The sequence below is a fragment of the Lycorma delicatula genome, chromosome 2, assembly GCF_047948215.1.
Source record: "Lycorma delicatula isolate Av1 chromosome 2, ASM4794821v1, whole genome shotgun sequence".
Classification (NCBI taxonomy): domain Eukaryota; kingdom Metazoa; phylum Arthropoda; class Insecta; order Hemiptera; family Fulgoridae; genus Lycorma; species Lycorma delicatula.
The window spans coordinates 237,848,086-237,869,280 of NC_134456.1; the positions used below are offsets into that span (position 1 = coordinate 237,848,086).

General features: G+C 29.2%; 1 protein-coding gene across 1 annotated transcript in view; it reads right to left on the reverse strand.

The window, feature by feature from the left end:
* The window catches only part of Mtpalpha (monolysocardiolipin acyltransferase Mtpalpha), a 52,503-nt gene that overhangs the window by 29,274 nt on the left and 2,034 nt on the right, over window positions 1–21,195 (reverse strand). Inside the window, exons 2-4 of the mRNA XM_075357463.1 lie at window positions 16,642–16,760; window positions 9,975–10,247; window positions 3,025–3,275 (exon numbers count right to left, since the gene is read on the reverse strand). Of these exons, the coding sequence (XP_075213578.1) occupies window positions 3,025–3,275; window positions 9,975–10,247; window positions 16,642–16,760 (643 nt within the window). The remainder of the gene's footprint in view (window positions 1–3,024; window positions 3,276–9,974; window positions 10,248–16,641; window positions 16,761–21,195) is intronic.

Below are 21,195 nucleotides of genomic sequence, written 5' to 3' on the forward strand. Positions count from 1 at the left end.
GATAACTACGCTCATAAAAGATATACATAAAGAAAACTATAAAAAAAAAGTTTATACTACTATTTTTTTAATAATAATTCTTCAACGAGCTATGCAGACAAGCTTGTGACCTTTCTGCATGACTTTTTCCCAGTTAATCTTGATCAGGCATGAGATTTTTCACACGGTACAATTCACATAATACAAAATTCATTATCATCCACCGTAATGATATTGAGTGTCTGTTATTACTATTAAATAAGTAAATGATTGAGTATCTTCCTTTATTTTTATAGTATTCTTTTTCATAATTTTATAGTATCCCAATTCTACTTTTTGTTTTCTCCATACGATCCTTGCCCAAAACAATTTCTACACAGCATTTACCAGGAATGAGATGTTTTTCTCTTCCTTACGATTGTCATCAAATTCCGAACCTGTCCTAGTCTTCTTAATTATTTTCAAGTTTTACCTGTGTAATCCACTTTCTTTATTTCCATAACTGTATTCCTAAACTATTGAAATGCTTTTCTTCCTTCTTTCTAGTCGTTCAAAATAAGATCCATATGATTTTACACTCCACAAAAAAGCATTTGACAAACCTTTCTCAGTAAGTTCATATTCAGGATCCTTCTTGTTATCTGTAATCCTTTCATATTTTGCAACAAATATTGTTTATTACTTCTTCTAATCCAAGTTACCAAATTTTCCTAACATCTAAATTAGTTTACCTGTTTTTTAATAGTCCCAGAGACATATTAATGGAATCCTTTTTCTTACAAACATTCATCACTTAATTTTTTCTAAATCATTTTTATTCTTAACTCTGACAATATTCTCAATCATTAAGTACAATTCATCCTGATTCTACCAACGTATCACTAGGTCACCCACTTACTTGACTGTCTTTATTTTTTTTCCTTCACTAAAATAATTCTAGGTTGAATACACAGTACAGGCCCATCCAAAGTTGAGCTAAATAAATCAAAGAGCCTTGGATTAACTGTCTACATTTTTATAATCCGAATTATCTTTCAAGGATTCATTATTAATAATAGACTCATCCTTTTACTCACTAAAAACCAATTTTTTTATATTAGAAATTCATTATATCTTAAACCAAATAATTATTCTGGCAAAAATTGTCAATATCCTGGATATGACTTCCAAGTCATAAAGAAAATTTAAACAAACAACAGATGAACATGCATAATCTTATAAACCCATGGTCTAGTAATGGTTTTTATACAAAAAGATTCACATTATATGAAACTAATTTTTATAAGGACTTTAGTGGTATACAGAACTGATCTATACAAAACAGGTGTATTACTTGTGTTCATTACAGGCTTTTAATATTTATACAAAACTCTTAATAGCTGAGGTGAATTCCATTTTATCATAACATATGTATAACTTCAATTCTGATTCACATAAATAGCATTTAGAGAAATATTTATCAATGAATAAATTATTTTGAGTTATCATGATAAGTTAAAAATAAATTTACCAGTAAACATTTTTACAACTAGAATTAAAAAGATAAACAAGATTTGGATGATCTATTCACTACACAAGGTTAAAAGTTATATGAGAGTATAACATACTCTCAAGGTATATGAGAGTATGTGTAATATTGATAGCATATGAAAAATGCCAATCCAATTTGGTAATGGAACCTGGAACAATCACATGTAAGATGAAAACACTACCATTTCACCATAGCAGTTTCACGATTCACGAATATAGACATATGTAAAATATATAAATAAATATATGCGGGTATACTAAATGTGTTTCTCAGCTGTTGATAGAGAAAGTTTCATTTCTAACCATTGATATTATAATACCTGATTGGCAACACACTCGTTATTACAGCACATCTATTCAAAAAGTCAATTATATATTTTATTTATCATAAATATTTTATTTAGTTATGCTAAATTTAGTATTCAACACTTAAAACATTAACAATGTGATAATGTTAATTAGTGAAATTAAAAATATATTATATGAGTAATCATTAAAAACTATGCTGTAGAACAATAAATGAACTAATCAAAATGCATAATTGTTTTTTGTCTGTTTAGAAAATAAGTATTTCTAGATTTTTTATTTAGATTCTATAGTATTTTACATGTATAAAAATGCTGCAACATAGTAAGACTTTCTGTGCTCAGCTTAATAATTACAGTAATTTAAAAAACATTTATTTGGTAAGCGGGTAAAGCCTACATCAGAACTCTCAACAAAATTGAAATAATTATGTTAAATTTTAATATTGTATCCATTGAAAGTAATAATATAAATATAGATATATTATTGTTTGCGGTAAAAGATATTTTCATCTCCTAGGATTCATAATTAAAAATAATATGTCAAAAAAAAATCAAAATCACAATTTCTGCATTCTGTAATTCTGCACAGAATAATTCCAAGTTCCCCATACTCCTAGACAAATATACATGTGTTACAATGTCATTTGGCCCATCATAACATGTAATAGATTCCTTTCCAACTCGTACACAGAAGATTCTCTTTAGGCCAGAAAACCACATTCTTGGCTTTCCTAATATATTTGACAAATCCTCCCTTTAAATTAACATATATTTTTAAAGTTGAACAGTATTCGGTTCCTAACAAATAATTTCTTTTCTGCCATTTCTTTTTCTATCCTGCTGGTAAGGTCACTTAGGACACTCACTTGCTCTCTTGTTTCAGTTGCAAAGGCTAGGCTGATGTTAGCTGATGGATTTTCAGTGTTGAGGAGCTGTTTTTAACATATTTGTGTACATAAACAACTCTTGGGCAAAATCCTGCGAGTAATGAATGGATTTCATCAATGCATTATAACAAGGACTGCCTCATAAAGCAAAAAAAAAATGCTCGATTGGGAAAAATGTACATACATTTTCTCAGCAGTATAAAAATCTATTTTGATAAAGATAGTGATGACACCATGCTGCCTTATGGTCATGGAACCAGTACAAGCTCAATTTTTTTCAGAATAAATATTAAAACTACTATAAAAATAAACAAGCTCACCTATTTTCCCCAGTAGTGAGACCAGGTCCAAGAGGATCAACTAATTGGTCAACAATACCGAACTTTTTTGCTCTGTCAGCTTTTAGAGTCTTTCCGGTAAGTTCTAAATCAAGAGCATTTGGTATAGAAGTAAGACGAGGTAATCGCTGAGTACCACCGGCTCCTGGTAAGAGTCCTAACATAACTTCTGGAAGTCCTAGAGCAGTCTTTTTATCCTTTACAGCTACCCTGTAATGACAGGCTAGTGCTGTCTAAAATATAACAATACAATTATTATAATGAGGAAATCATAGTTAAAAATAAAGAATGAATTAGTCAATAACATATTTATGAAAAAAAAAACATAATTTAAAAATTTTCTTTAAGATAAAACTTATTTGATGGCATAGTAGTACATATAAGTAACAATTTTTAAATAAGTAACTAATAATTACAACTAACAAAAAATAATTTATCTACCTACAAAAGCAAATTAATTTATTTTATATCATAGTTCTGAGTCAGTGGTGCCAGCCTTTCTTTTACATTCCTTGTCTAAAGACAAAGGCAAATAAAATTCATGAACAAAGGTACATACATCATATACCTGTTACAACAATCTTAAAAAGTAAAACTCACTTCTAGTGTTATTTAGCATCTCTAATGAGTTACTGCTAAAAATGTTGTATATCCCATCAAAAACCCATAACAATGTTATGGCTCTTGACTTCAGTAATGCTATAGTTCACTGTATATAACTATAGTTTTTAACTGAATGGCTTGGCTTCACCAAGCCGTATGGATTACCAGACTGAATTCAAAGTAATCATTATCTTTTTTGGCTGATAGCCTTTCATGTTTATTGTTTAATCAGTCAATTAAACATCGATAGCCGTTACCAAAATGGACTCTTAATAACATTAATCATTTTTACTACTTGCAGAGTATGTTTATATGTGCAAGCTCAGATTTTACAATCTATTTGAGGCAAGAGAAAATATAAACAAAAACATTTTTGGTGGCATATTATTTTATGATTTCTGAACTTTTACACCTTGAAATTATGATTTTAACAAGTGTAGGCAATTAAAAGATTTTTGAATGTCATATAGTGTCATATGGCTACTTTAAATAGTAGTTTATTAATAATTTGTAAATTAATAATAATAATGAAATGTTTTGGAAATATTGTTTGGAGTGCATTTCTATACGGATACAAAATATGAGCAATACTAAGAAAACGAGAAAAAGGCTGGATCAGAAAAGTGAAAATTACATCAGCAGTGTAAAAATAGAAGCTTAATTAGAATAATCCAGAATATAAATTCTAACTGAATGGAACGTATCATGAAAGGATTGATTAAAATGGTGCTAGAAAGTGCAAAAATGCGATGTTGAAAATATTAAAAATGAAGCTTTAGGATCTGAAACTTTAGCAGGGAATAGAGAAGAATGGAACAATATGGTGCAAAAAACTATATGATGATGAAGATGAATAATTTGCAAATCAAACAATTAATTTTTTTTTTGCAAATTGATTTCCTTGTCTATACAAACCCATATCTTAAAAATTTATATAAAGTTAATTGTTAATATTCAAACAGTTTAAGGGAGAAAAGTAGTGGCCCAGAACTCAGGCCATCCTGGAACTTAGAGGTCATGGGGAAAATTGGCCACTCATAAGCAGTGAGTCAATGTGGTGTGAGCCACATTGTAGGACTGTGTAGGAGTTCCTTGATGCCATTGATGCTTTGTTCAACCAGCATCAGTAGTTTAAGGGATATAAGACTCCTACCGCTTGCTGTAGAAAGCTATCCCCAAGAAATGGCTGGCCATCAGTCACATATAGCTTCAAGCGCTATAATAAGGTGGACAGGTACTGTTGGCATTCAGCGACCTAGGCATGACAGCGAATTGCTGTCCTTGTCAGATTAAATTTTAATTTATTGACAAGTCATATATTACACTATGTAGTGTGCCTACTCATTTTAAAAAATATGACAAGTGAGTGGTGAGACACACAAGTGAGTGGTGTAAGGCACCATGCTTATTCTGCTCATGGAATTAAGGTAGCTCTAGGAGCTAATTAGGATATTGGTTGCTAAACTGTTTTGGGACAACACAGTAGCTATTTGTGGTACAGACATTCAGTCTTATGCTTTAGGACGACTGAATGGGGTGGTAGTGGGAGAAATGCCAGAAAAACCAAATAACTTATGAATAGGAAGAATTAATCTTCACAAATATGTGCTTTATGTCTATTATCAATGTAAAGGACAATTGTTATCTTATTTTAAATTTTTGATGCATATGTGAAAAGATGGCTGCTCATATATTTGATATTAACAAAAAATCAATTAACATAAAGAAAATAACCTAAACATATTGAAATTAAATTAAATACAAGGCGTTTTTTAAAAGTAAGAGTCAGTTACTAATAAGTGGTTGGGAAAATGAATCTTATTGTACAAGTAGGTGCAGTAGTTTCACTGCTTCATTAGCTAGCTATCAGTTATCTTGTCAACAGTCTATGGTTGTTTACAGTACTGTTGTAAGTGATTATTGATGGCTGTGACAATAAATAATGCTACCAGTTGTGAAATCTGGAATGATCTAATCTCTCAACAGAAAAGGTTATAATGCTTCTGGAATTCATCATTATTTGTGTGAAATTTACAGGTCTGCAGTAATGAGTGAAGGAAAGATAAATTTTGAGAAAACTGTGCTTTATAATTAATGTTCTTGCAACAGAATTTCCAAAATTTCATGGAATACAGCACGAACACTGTTTCTGATGTCACAGACCACCTTTAGCAAATGTTAACTCTCTGCAGCCTCCCAAGAAATCAAAAATGATTATTTAAATGTATCTTTCATATCATAAAGATGAAGTACACTAGGCCCAGCCAATATACGAGCTTGTGACGTCACAAGCAGACTGTGTATTACTACTTGGCCTGAAAACATCAACTCTGCGTATCCAATTCAAGTATTACTTATTATCATATTGTACATGGGAATAACTATCATTTTTATATTTACTAATTATAAACAATACATAATTAATTCTTTTATAACCTCTATTTGCACTAAATTATTAATTTTTAATAATAAACAAAAGCTTACTTGAATTTTCTACATGCATCTAATTCAAACTTCTAGCAAGTTCACCATCCTTGCTAAATGAATCACTATCACTGTCACTTTCACTATCAGAATCTATACGTATAATATAACGTTCTGTTATTTCATCTATAGGTGGTTCCATTTTTTCATACTCTTTTTCAATATTATTTACTTTTTCACAATAGGGTTTCCAGTCATCTTCATTCATAGAATTAATTTTCTCTGTAGTCAATTTTTCAACATTTATGAAAGAAAATGTTGTTTTATGACTCGCCACATGTCTTTTTATGGCTAACCATACCATCTTGATCAAATTCAAATCAGGATGGTATGGGGGGAGTCTAAGAACACAATGCCCATGTTTTTTCAAAAGTCCATCCACATGATATTTTTGTTCTTTAGTTTTATATAAATTTATTAATAATTCATAAACTGTGGTTTCACCATTTTTCAACTATACGGAATATGAGTTTTCTCCAGCCAATCGATCATATATTTTCTTCTGGAGTTAGAATTTGGTGCTTTATCGATACCTGTATTGAGATAAGGAGCATTATCAATAACTACTACTGGTGGAAGATTTAGAATTAATTTTTCATGTGCCCATTTCATGAAATTGCCATTTTTTGAACTGGCTTGCCAAGTTAATAATGTGTTTGGAATAAAATCCATTTCTCCTCCAGTATGAATTACTATTAAATGGTCATCTTATTAATCGGCACTGAAGTCCCTCAACAATACCATCAGACCACGACTTAGTTGAACAATGCGAACTTAAAATGTATGTTTCATCAAAATAAACAATCGTGGCATTGCTTTGCCTGTACTTAGCCATTGCCTGCAAATATTCAATTCTCTTCCACCTGATATCGGATTTCTCAATTAAAAGTTTTCAGTTTTAAGCCATTTGAAACCTAATTCTTTCAAAGTAACAGCTACAGTTCATTCACTGCCTTTAAATTCATTAGATGACCAAAGTTGTTGCCTTATTTTTTTTAGGTAGGTAATTCATTCTTCTTTGAATGAAATTCAATAACTGTTCTTTTAACTACGCCTAAATAAAAACTGTCCAGTCTACTGACAGGTTTTGAACGTTGTTTATACTTTTTCGGCGTGCTGAAAGAACACAATTGGGATGTTGATTGAAGAATCACGTTTCTTCTCTTCTGAAGTTTTGAACTTGTGTTCTTGATATCCCACAAGCAGCAGCAGTTCCTTCTTCCCATTTGAATGCCAGTTATATATTTGTCATCAGTTAATTTACCTATTTTTAGAGCTTCTTTTTTATAAAATCATAAACATTATTGATAATTTCACATGCTTGATTCCTAAGTCTTTTCTTAACTACAGATTTAAATCCTGCCCTAACAAACCGCACTAATAACACAAAAATAAAACAACAAATAATATATTACAAAAAATTTGTGAAAAACAATGAGTAATCATAAAATAATAACCACACAAAAATGCTATCCGAATACCTTCACTGATCACAATATAAACTGGACTAAAGTTTATTTCTTTATATGTATATTGTGTACTACGATTGAAAGATCTAAATATAATCATGACGAATGACATTTCTAACTGCATGTATAAATTTGTATAGGCATATACATAATACCAATCAGAACATTAGTTGTTGGTTAAGGAATTGTTATTGTTTACAAGATTGAGTCATTAAGCATTTTTATACATGTAATCAACTCAAGTGGAAAGAATTGAACACACAACACATATACGTATTGTTTGGGCACCCATATTGTTTGTAAGTCGAAAAATGAAATAAAAATAATAATTACGTGCAAAAATATTGTTTTGGGAAACAGTAATATAATGAGATGTCAGCAGGTGACGTCACAAGCTCGTAGGTTCACTGGGGCAATTATAATAGATTATAATTTTACAGCACTAAATTTACGACAATGCAATACTGTGTAAATGAAGATATTCAGAAAAATACGACCATATCAGTTAGGTCTAATATTTTGTGAATTCACACTCGCCAACTGTGATGGCTGATGCTGTATTTCATATGTAAATGTTCGTATGTCTGGATCAAAACTGGATAATTTCTTCAGTCGTAGATCTGACTGTACATTAAGTCTGTTCCTGTATTTGTTTTTCATATGTACAAGATGTGTAAATGTTGTCTCGCACAGATATATATTAGCAAAGGGCAACAGATTGGAAATTTCAGAATAAACAACGTTAGATTGGAATCAAAACTCTAGTAACGATAACGAAGGAAACAGCATTCTGAACATTAAATCACAAGACAATAAGCCGACAGTAGGAAGTTCATATTCTGAGTCAAAGGAAGTTTTCATCCAATAATTTTTCTTTTCAGAAAAAATCAAAAAATACAGATGTAGCTGCATCATCAATGACCTCAGATATTCAATCATACTTTCAACATCACTAGAAAGGGATTATTCAATGAAATCAATCAGTGTGTGAAAAGAATTATATTTTCCTTTCTCCAAACAGTTGCATCACAAATTTAACTTTTTGATTGTTGCCTTTATCTTGTCTTGCATAGAACAGTGGCAAATCAACCTTGAAGACTCAAGTTAAGAGTATTCAAAATGTTAAAAATGTCTGCCAAATAACTCAAATTTAGAATTTATGAGAAACAACCTTACTTCATCACAAACCATGACTGAAACTTATTCAAGACAGCCAGAAAATTTCTTTTTAAACGCAATAGTAAGTGTTTGTGATCACTTCCCATTTCATTAAAAAGGCAGAAACCGGCTGTTAAGCGGGCAGGTCTTAATAAAATTGACAATTTTTACTGCCTAATATAGAAGGGTTTTTATTTTAAAGGACATACACCACCTACTAAATACTTTGCGGTGTACAAAACAATGTATCAATTTCACAAGAGGTGTGACCAAATCTTTATGTATTCCTGACATTGCCTTAGCACCATCTGTGCATATACTTACAAAGTTTTCTCATGGAAATTTATTTATACTTATGAAGTCATTGAAAACATTGAAAAGAGCTTCAGCAGTCGAATGAGAAGGTTTTACAGAACAAAAAGTCTTTACAAACTTTGTTTTCATGTTTATATCACACAAAAGCTACAAGATTAGCATTATTTCAAATATTGTGATTTTCATCCATTCTAATGCAAAATATTCACTATTATGTAACCATTCTAGCAAAATTGTTATTTTTCACATTTTGAGTCATTTCATCGATTCTTCTTTATATGATAATGATAATGATATTTCAGACAACTCATTGACAGGGTTTTTCACTGAACACATTCCTTTATATTGCCTTTGTTATCCCGTGAATCATTAAATCTTCCCCAATTGTATCGGACTGTTCATTTTTATTAATCAGAAAGGTGACTTCATAAGAGGTATGAACATTACATCAATCTTTTATTCCACAAACAATGTCCTTAACTAAATTCTGTGAAAAATAAAGTTGCAGTTTTTTTGTTTTGAAAATATTCTACTAGCTTTTACTAACAGATTCATTATATTTTGTTTCAAGACAGTCTTAATTTTGACGGTTTCATAGGCTAATTTGATAGATAACAATTTACAAACAAAGAACACACTGTGGTCTGCCTTCATTGAGAACAGAAAATCCCATTTGTAAATAGGATGGAAAATATTTGTGCCTAAATCGGCTAATCTAACATACTTTTGGTAATGAAACGAAACTTAGGAGGAAGACCCTATTATTAAAAGCACAATCTTTCAAAAACCAGTTTGAATAAAATTTTAATAGAAAGAACTAAAATATGAGAAACTACTACTTAAATAAATATAATCAAAATTTTAATTTAATTACAAAATATTTTTATAAAAAGAATTACTTACTTCAAGGCCACCACCCAAACAGGAACCCATAATAGCCGCAACGATTGGTTTTTCCATTTTTTCAACATCGTCTAACATTTTTTGACCTTCTAGAGAAATAGTTCTTACTTCATCGTAAGTTTTGCATGCAGCTAACATACCTATATCGGCTCCTGCAATAAAACATCCTGGTTTCCCTGAGATCAGTACTGCTGATTTTACACTGGAGGAATTTCTGAATATTTCAAGCTCTGATTTTAGCTCTTCCATTACTTCCTTATTTAAAGAGTTTACCTTAAAACAAAAATCGACGTTTTTCTTATTATTAAAATTTTAGCAATGTGTAATGTACACAATGTATTACTACAAAAATTAAATGAAACTAGTGATAAAAAATTTTAGAAAAAAAGATTATACTAAAATGTTTTTTAAATTTTAAATAAACTGCTTCCAGCTAACTAAATTTAACTTAATGGTATGAAAAACCCAATCACATTTTGCAATAAATAATACTAGCAGGAGATTTGAAACATGAAATCGCAGAGATACTAAAGACATTCTATAAGAAAAGACTTTGAGATTCATTCTATTCATTGCAGAAGCACTGTAATCTGTGTCTGAATTCACAAGAGGACTATTTTATAAGTAACAATGGTAAATAAGATGCAGATATCATGAGATTATATTTAGAATTATGTTTTGGTAACTTTTGGGAAGCATTTTGCAATTACCGTGTTTTCTACCTGGGATAATTACAATAATAGTTAAATAATTAATCACTAGAGTATTACTGTTATTTTTCTATTATTTATTTTTTAAACATTTTTATTATTTATTTTGTTAATTATAGCAGAGGGGATTATACTCTACTACTTATTTCTTATTACTGTAACAGAATGCATATTTGAAAAAAATTACAACCCAAAGCTATTTACAGAAAAAGTGATATTGCCTGCTAAGTTGTTACCGTATCTCATCATCCCTTTAACCAATTGCAACCAAAATTAAGTGGTATCAATGAACCATATTTTGCACAAAATCTGTTAATCAACCAAAAAAACTAGAAAAAGCTTAATCAAGCATAACAAATGAAAGAAGGCAAAAAATTAAGCTTAATATCCCCCCCCCCATCAGTGAATGAAATTACCCAAATACATAACTGACGTTGCATACTAATGTAATGGAGTCATCTAATTAGTATAAGAATGTGACTTACAACAACTCAGAAACAACATAACATAAAAAAACATTTTTGTTCCCAACCATTTTTAAGGAATTGAGTAAGACCAAATACCATCAGAAATATCTTTTTAAAGAGTTGATATCTTTATGCTTTATGTTAAATTAAAAATGTCTAATTACATTCAGATATCAATCATAGTGTCTTAATAAATATTCAGTAATAAGTCCTACATGACATTCAGGATATGAAAAAAATTCTTCCTTGTGACAAAAAAAAATAATTTATGGAATTTTATTATACAAAGTTAACAGTTGAAAATGTCTTACAGTGCCCCATAAAACCGTACTTGAAAAATGTATTTATTTGTACTATATTAAAATTTAGTAATTTTTTGCTTCTGTAAAATTTCATTTTTAAAAGATAAAAAGGTTTCACTTGCCAATCTATAATATATATAAAAACTCACAAGATTGTGAGTTTTGTCATATGCTTACATATATTATCTTTGAACAGTAATAATGACAACAAATTAAGTGTAAACTTAGAATTAATGTGTATATTAAAATACAATCATTAAAACATTTAACACTTGTAATTCTGTCTTTTGAACAGAAATAAAATAAAATATAAATATGTTAGTTTCTTAGCAATTGGTATTGTAGGAAACTAAGAATAGTGAACATTATATGTAATATATTATTCATAAGCCAATATGCACTTTGTGGCATGGTATTTATTTAATATCAAATAACTTGAACCACTTCAAGCTATTAAATGAAAACTCATTAAATTTTATAAACAGGGACAAACTTAATTTAAAAAATGTACTAATTTAGTTATTAATTAACAACTTAAGTTGTACACAGTTGTGCAAGAGCTGAAGGACTTTAAATGATGTTTTTGTAATATTCTAATATATATTAAAAATGTAATGATATGTTTAATACACAATATCAAACATTTAATGTTTTAATGAACAGAACTTGGGGAACCTATTCTGATTATTATTTATTTTAAGCCTTAAAAAAACTAGTTTCTATTAAAAAATACTAAGAATTCTATATGCAATCAAATAAATCGGAAGACGATTAAAAGGAAATGCACCAGTATTTGACATTAGTGGTTTTTATTCACAAATTCTGCAGTTTTTCATATAGCTATAAAAGAGTTTATGATTTAGTTTCAAAACTGTGGCTTAAATTCAGAAGTAGAAGGTAGTACTACCCATTCTACTTTATGATTTTCTGATACTGCAAAGTAATATATTGATTGTAAAGTCAGGGCAATAACCTTCTGCAAGAGGACACAGGCAAACTATTTTCAGCCTTGAAATAATGTAAGTCAACTACATTAATCAAATTTAAAGAACATTTAACACATCAATTTAAACAACCGACTCAAAAAATACAATAAAAAAATAATAACTGAACACCATAAAAAATAACTAGTTAATATTATAAGTTCAAGGTCTTTATGCAATATCTTATGCACTTTATTGTACTAATATAATGCATTCTATTATTGAAGAATTATCGTTGATAAATTCTAAACTGTTATTGGGAACTGAAAGATGAGACTAAAAATAAGAAAAAGCTAATATTTATAATATTATGCTTTTATAAACTAATATATTTCTGTTAAATGTACTGTAGCACACAGTCTGTAAGGACAGGAAACAAGCAACAAATTAAGTTTATATATATATGTATAATTACATATATCTAAAATAAGTATTGCAAAGAAATTTTATCATTTTAAGTTTTAATCACTGAATTGCTCACCTATTATTAAAAAATATTTTAATTTTTTATCAAACTATGTTATATTTTACAACTAAAACATTAATGGGGGGGGGGGGAAATGATAGCTTATGTTATAAATGCAATCAAAAAATAAAAATAATTAAGGTAATAATTCTGAAAACTAGAATAATGCAAACAAAAAAAAATTACTTTGCTTAAACTAATTTAATTATTAATAATGGCAAAAAATGACAACTATCTTAATACACATATTTTAAAAAACTGATCAAAATGTAATCAAAGTTCATAAGATAAAACATGAATGTAATGAAATATTTTTCATTTGTAAATGAAATAACAGTTAAGTCTGTGCGTGATTGTTTCAAAATGATCTTGTTTTAGTATATAAGTAAATGTACTTTGATTATTTACATAACTGATTAGTGTTACGTTATACTGAATATTGAGTAATTTCTAACACTGTTCATACAATATATACAAAAAAAGATAAAAAAATAAAATAATACTACATTGCTTGGCTTAATTCCAATTAATCAACATCAATTGAACTTGCAAAGAATGTAGCAACCTCATCACTAGCACCAGCTGGCCAATCAACTTTTCAAACCACTTTTTTAAAATAATGATTAAAGCCAATTACAATAACCATCACAATGATAATTATATTTATGGTTGTGAAATTTTCACTTCCTTAAAATCTTTGTATTAATGAGATAAATGGCTTTAAATCTACTAAAAAAAATAAGTAAGTACTTGACAATGGGCTAAAAATAACATCATCAAGATATTTCAAAAACTTTTAAGTACTCAATAAGCAAGTACACTAAAGAAATTTATATGCCTACCCATGTAGCAGTACACAAATGACAATTCCTAAAAGGCCAATAATTACAGAGCAAATGCAATTTTAATGATTAGTATGATTTCAAAAAATTAAATTTTACCGACACAACATTAATCTTTTTTTCTTTCTTAAACATTTACCACGTATGTTATTTGCTTCATAAAATAATTTATGTAGCTTCGATGTCCATTAGAGCCCTTGACTACAAAAAGATTATAATATTTATAAAATTTATAATATAAATATTATATATGATTGGCATTCAAAGTTTAATTGCAGAGAACAGTGTGTTGAGGTGACCAAAAATACATTTTGGTTAAAAGTGAAAGTAGAATGCAAATTTTAGAGTTCTAAATAAAACTAAGTGTCCCAAAGGTAATCTCATTTATTTTTTATTTATGATAGTTTAAAGGGCAACAATACCATGAATGTAAATGATTCTTCACTCATTAGCAGGAACATAAAAATGTCATCTACTAAAAAATAATAGATTTAAAATTACTCCATGGATATCTAAACAGAGAAATAATCTGATATCACATAAAGAAATGATAAGTTTTAATAAAATTCAGAATAAATATTACTAAAACATACCATTTGAAATATTGCATCGGTTGTAAATTTTGTAACTACATTTCTAAATGTTCCCATTAACAAACATTAATCAATCAAGGGATATCTACATTGAATCAGGAAATCCCGTTTGAACTCAGCTCAACTACTTAGGTATTGATGAAATAATGCTGTAGGAGACCTTAAAGAATTGCCATATAAATTTCTCATTTTTTCAATATCCAGCAACTTTTTTTTTTAAAAAAGTACTTATTGATTTCAATTTTATTTTACTCTATAAAGTCATTTCCTCTGATGGTCCTATTATAAATGTTTTTTTTTTTTTTTTTTTTTTTACTTAGCTTAAATGAAAGATTTTTAAATGAAAAAAATATATATACATATATATATTTTTTAAATTTAATAATTTGGACTACTTATTCATACATTTTTATACTCACGAAGCCCAGGATGTATATCACAGCCCATTTATATAGACTGCACATTCTAACATTATATAGGCAAACAGAAATACTGTTATCTGCTGCCTGCTAGTCGGTGGCAAACAGGTATGATTAAAAACAGCAGCAGACTTGAGTTCTTATTTTGTCATCATTCTATTCAGTTGAGCAACACATGTAATCATACGTCTTGGTTTAATGTTGGTGTTTTCATGTGTTTTATTTTCAAATTTTTGTCATTGCACAGTTTTTTTAGTTTCATTTGTAAAATGCCAGTGAAAAACAAATTCAAACATTAAATTTAGAAACGCGATTAAAAGTTATTGCAGATGCTGGCTGTGGACTATCACAAAGAAGATTAGCAGAAAAATACGATTGTGGTATAACACAAATTCAAAAAATGTTAAAAGAAAAATAGTTTTAAAATATTAATAAAAATACAAAAAAGGAAACTTTTCAACAGCACAAAGTGATGATTTAATTTTGGCTTGGTTTTAAGGTGCCCAAGCATGAAAATTACCTATCAGCAGTAAACTTCTACAAGAAAAAACAAGTTACGCACAACAAATTCAAATAAAGACATTTGCTGGAAGTAATGGTTGGTTGGAGATATTCTGTCACTGAAACAATATTGTTTTAAAAAATTTGTGTGGTGAAAGTGAATCTGTCGGTGAAAACATAGTGGTAGAGAATATGACCTGACGAGACAGAACTTTTATCGAGCTTTACAGATTGTCATTGACGTTCAAAGGTACTAATGCACATGGTACTAAAAAACATAAAACAAAAAAAAGTGGAGTTTATACCAATTCTGTAGGAGAAAAAGAACCTCCATTAATAATACACATTTTGCTGCGGCCAAGATGTTTAAAAAATGTTAATGTGTCCGAACTGAAAATAGAATGGTATGCAATTAGAAAGGCTTGGATGATGGACTCCACTTTCACTGACAGATTGAAAAATAAAATGAAGAACCAAGACAGAAACGTGCTGCTAATTTCTGACAATCCCCTGTATCATTCAAAATTGTCAGTAAGTCATAGTAATCTTGATAATAATAAAATTGTCAACATGCTTTACGAAGTTCAAATTGTGTTAGAAAAGGAAGTGATTAAATTAAAAACAAAGTCAACTAGGCAGATTTCACTGAACGAATACTTCAAGCAGCAAGCATGTTTAGAGGTTAGTACACAAAATACTAACAGTTTTAAATACTGTATCTGGTATTTAATAATTTCCAATAAACACTTCATTTGTTTTAATGCAACATTAATTACCTCCTTCATATACATTATTTACTTTCATATTCAACATTTATTTCTGCTTTACAAAATTTATTAATGTATTCTGAGAACCTGTTTCATCTTTTTATTAATACTTTTCTTTTTTTTCCATTACTGTCATCAACCAAATTATGTGTTATTACAATAAAACGTATATCTTTTGACTAAATTTGTGTAATTTTAACGAAAAGAATTTCTTCTGTACTTCCAATTACTTTTTATCAAAAACATTAATTTCCACAAACCTTTAACAAGAATTATTACGGCCATATCAGCACATCTTTAAGGAATTATTATGGCCATACTGACAAACATGTTCTCTAAGTTGACCACCTCCAAAATAATTTGAAATCAGGGCTGGTCGTCTTAGGACAATTTCACTATAATTACTGTTCAGATATGGGAAATAAAAAATTAAAAGGACACAAAAATTCAAACAAACTCAATTATATATCAATAAAAAATACCTTTGTCTTGCATTTTTCAGATACATAAAAAAAAAAAACACAATTTATGATAAAAAAAACAATACATTATTTACATACATATACAATAATTTACAATCTGAATTTTCTGATAGAAACTTATTTAAAGTAATTTACCTTTGAATTTGGTGAGTCCAAAGTGATAACATAAACATTATCAACAATTTTCGATTTTATATGTTTTTTAGGAGCAACGCTTGCAAATGACTTAGTCTGCAAGGTGATTTGGTTATTCCCTAAAATAAAATACAATAAATAAACATTCTATCAAAACATAAAAAATACTAACAGATTACAATAAAATATAGCTGAGAGTGAGAGGGAAAGAGGGAGGGGAGAGGAAGGTGAGCGGGAGTCAGAAAATTTACTCTTCTAGTTTGGTCTTTAATTTTGGAAACAGGCATTAATTGTTAAAGGGTTGGGTGGATAAGCAGGAAGACCAATTTTAGTAATTGATTTTCAACCAGAAAAAATTTTCACATGATTTCACACCAAGAGAACTGCTACGATGGATGACATTCTTATTTTGCCACAATTCAGATCTTTTCCTCTAAACAGAATATATAGTGGCAAACAAATTAAACAGAAAATTTCATTTTTAAAAGAAAAAAATTTGTAATAATAGTCAGTTGTAATAGTCAAACTTACTCAAACTTAATAGTTTGTGTCCCTCATTTGTTTTTGATTGATCCTTAATGTGTAAAACATCCCACAACACCTTTTTGGCTGCCTGTTTGGGAGCTTGTTGCAGGTGTTCTGGAACAGTAGTGTTCTCATCTGCTGACTTACAAATGTAAGCTACTCACTCCCCTTGGACAAAGAAATGAGTCTTGTCTGAAAAAAATAACTTTTTTCTACATCTCAATAGTCCATTCTTTATGTTCCTTAGCCCATTGAAGTCTTTTTGTCTACATAACCTGTGTCAGTAACTGCTTCTTTTTAGGTTTCCGTGCAAACCTTCCCATTGCTAACAATCTTCTATGAACTGTCATAACAGAAACATTAGTGCCACTGGCTTTCAAATCCCTATTAAGGTCAACAGCTAACAATAATGGATTAATTTTGCTTTTTTTATTAGTAATTGATCCTGTGCAGGTGAGGTTTTATTTTTCCATCCGCATTTTCTGTTTCTCTTTGGAGAGATGGAAACTGTTTCCCTGAACCTTTTCATGATTTCATTTACAGTACCTAACTCCACACTACACTCACTGCCAAACTGTCTTTGAGTCATCTGTGTATGTTGGGATAGAGCAACAATTTCTGACCGCTTTTGTGGGGTATATTCAATGTATTAAATAGAAACAAATAACAAACTTATAAAAAAACTCATAAGGTGAAAAACTAATTGACAGTGAATTATAAAAGCACAAAAACCACTAATTCTGTTTGTATATGAACTAACAACATAACCTGCAACACGAAACAGCAAGCAGTTTGTCACAGAATGAAAGTTCTACAACAGAACAAAAATCCCCTTTGTTCAGATTAATTTGTTTCCCTCAATATATAATGCAATACGCTATCCTCCTGTGAACCAATGCAAAATATACTCTTTACATAATATAACAAGGACATATATTTTTTGGATAATTGAAAATTCATTACAAATTATTGTGAGCTTTAGGTCTTAACATCGAGATATGATTCTTCCAAGATAGATTAATATGTAAAGTTAATTTAACTTAACTTGTTAAGCTATTACTACTGCCCAAAAAAATGCTGTATACAAATTGGATAGTAAATATATAGAGTATAAAAATTCCTCTTTTTCAATCATAACAATTCAAATGCAGATAACACCTGCTGTTTCCAATGTAGTATGACCTTAACAAATGCTACACCAAATATACATCTTAAAATAAAACTGGGGTAATTATTTAGAAAGATGATGCTGTTTCATGTGCTGATCATAAATATACAAAAAAATAAGGATCGCTCTACTGTAGTTTTAAATTAGATGGGATCAGCAAGCAAGTATTCAGCAGCAAGAGAGTATTAAATTATGTTTGCTGATATTGTATGAAGTTTCGTTTAATTTCATTAACTCAAATTTAATCACGTTAACATTTTATTACACTCAATCAATAATAGAAATTGCCGCAAATTTCACTGAAATTAGTAAATAAACAAATTCAAATTTCACTGAAATTAGTAAATAAGTTCATAGTTAGTTAAGATTAGGTAACTAACAATTCCATGTACTGAACTTTGTACAATATCATCAACATAACCTAACACTAGCTTCGCTCATCATAATTCATTTAACTTCACTAAATACTAGACTAAACATAAACTTGAATACTAGACAACATATTATTTCAGTAATATGTTCGTATATTTTATATCACACAATTTAATATATAAAAACAAAAGAATTTTGAGAATATTGATACAAATTCAAACATACAATAAAATAAAAAATAACAACATATGCCAAGATTATTGACTTCTGAATGCATATCATCTTTTTAAATAATTAATAAAATGAGCTTTTCTTTTGATTGACATTGAAGTCATGGTTTCCTTTGGGTAGTGAGTTTCCAGTATTATACTGGGTTTAATTCATGATAACTATGTGATTGAGTATTAAATGTATATTCTACATTGACATAATTCATGTGACTTATAAACAAATTTTGTGAATCTATTGTTATTCTCATGAGATATCTTGTTTTTGGTTTATTGAAATTTATGAATCTTATATTGTAAAATAGCTTGTTTTTATGAAATGTTGCATTTACCTTCATAATAAGCTAATTTGATAAACTAGTAATATGATTTGTTTTTATTACTTTCATGAAGAGGTGATTTGCGTTATTTTATTATAACTTAAGAATTAAGAATTGTACAAAGATTATGTTCATCTGTAAATTTATGGTTTGCAAGTTTTAGAAAAACAGAAATAAAAGATGCAGTAAATAAATTGAAAAGACCTGATGGTAATTCAGGGACATATTTTGACTATTTCTCATTGGCAGTGATTCATTAATACTGCACTGATAACAAAACGAGGAGATCACTGCTTTAATTAATTAATTTTTAATGAGCATATGATAATAAACATATATATTCACTTAGAACAGTTTTTGGTTGATTATGATAATTTTCATACAGTTCACAAAAACAATGACAGAAATGTTTTTAAAATGCAGATTACTTTTTATTGTTTGTACGGTTACAGTACACATATTTAACTATTTTATAGTTTCATTAACTTTATTGTACTCATTTAACCCAAAATTTCTCATAGAATTATTTAACCTAAATCACAAAAAAATAAGTTGGGCTAGAAGGAAAAGTTTACGATCAACTGGCTGAATTAATGCACTGGTCCAGAAAATGATGCCAACCGTGAAACTGAATAAGAATAAAACTGTCTAATATATGGACATGTAAATTAATATTTATTTACAATATACAGATTTCTAATACATACATAATTCACTAGTGTCAAAATATTAGAATATACAATAATAGATTATAACTTTTATCCATACGTAAATATTTACATTACTCTTAAATCCTAATGTTAGTAATTTATCTACAACCAGAATTATACCTTGTACTTTTTTTAATTAGATCTATTAAGTTTGTTTATTTTTTCCTCTGTATCATCATGCTTTATATATAAATAATGAGCTAGCTAAATTCTCAATATTAAACTAACTTCAAAATACAATTATTACTTTTTTGTAAAACATCATGACTAAGCAAAAGTAATTAACACAGAAAGGTCATTTGAAAGAAAACATTCTAGTGTTTTGAAAATAGGCCATTTAATATTTTTAACGATTTTTGTCAACATTTCTGTTTATAGTTTCCCATACTTAGCTTTTTTAATTTAAAACATTTTATGATATTAACATGGAAAAATAAGCAAAAACTCAGCAAATTTCAGAATGTTTATATCAATGATGCCCTCTGAAGAGGAAGTAGTACAAGTTAATATAAGGTGACACAATAAGGTAGACAGAGGGTTTTAACTGTCTAGTACCAAGACCACGGAGGTAGGAGAATGTCGTCGTGGGAAGATGCCATTTCAGTAACAAGGGAGCCTTGGAACTGCAACATCAGATGTTTGCATATGACAATTTTGTTAGAAATGGTGAGTCTATTACAACTATGTAGTGACTCTTTTGCACTAAATTCATTATGAATAAGTATAAAGGCACAAGTGTAACGACACCGGAAAACATAACAAGGGTAAGGGAAACGCTAGTCAAAACCCAGGATGGTCAGCTAGACGACATAGCAATTACTTGTAAATCTGTGATGAATTTTGCATAAAGAATTAAATTTCCACCCATATAAAATTCTAACTGTGTAACAGTTAAAAGTGGCATATCTTGCTGTGCACAAGGACTTTGCTTACAGAATGCAAGTGCTTTTAGGATTGAATGAAAATGAAAGATTAGTGATTAAGCTCATTTTCATTTGAACAAAACCATAATCAAGCAAAACCTGGATTACTGGGCTCCGGACTATCCACACATCATTCACCAGTATCCTCTGCACTCTCAATGAGCGACAGTTTGGTGCACTGTAGGCTCTTTTGGCATTATCAGACTGTATTTTTTTGGGGAAAACTGCATTAATGTCACTGTTAATTTGGCTCGATACATTCACATGCTTCAAATGTTCTTCAGGCCTGAAACTGCAAAGACGAAGAAT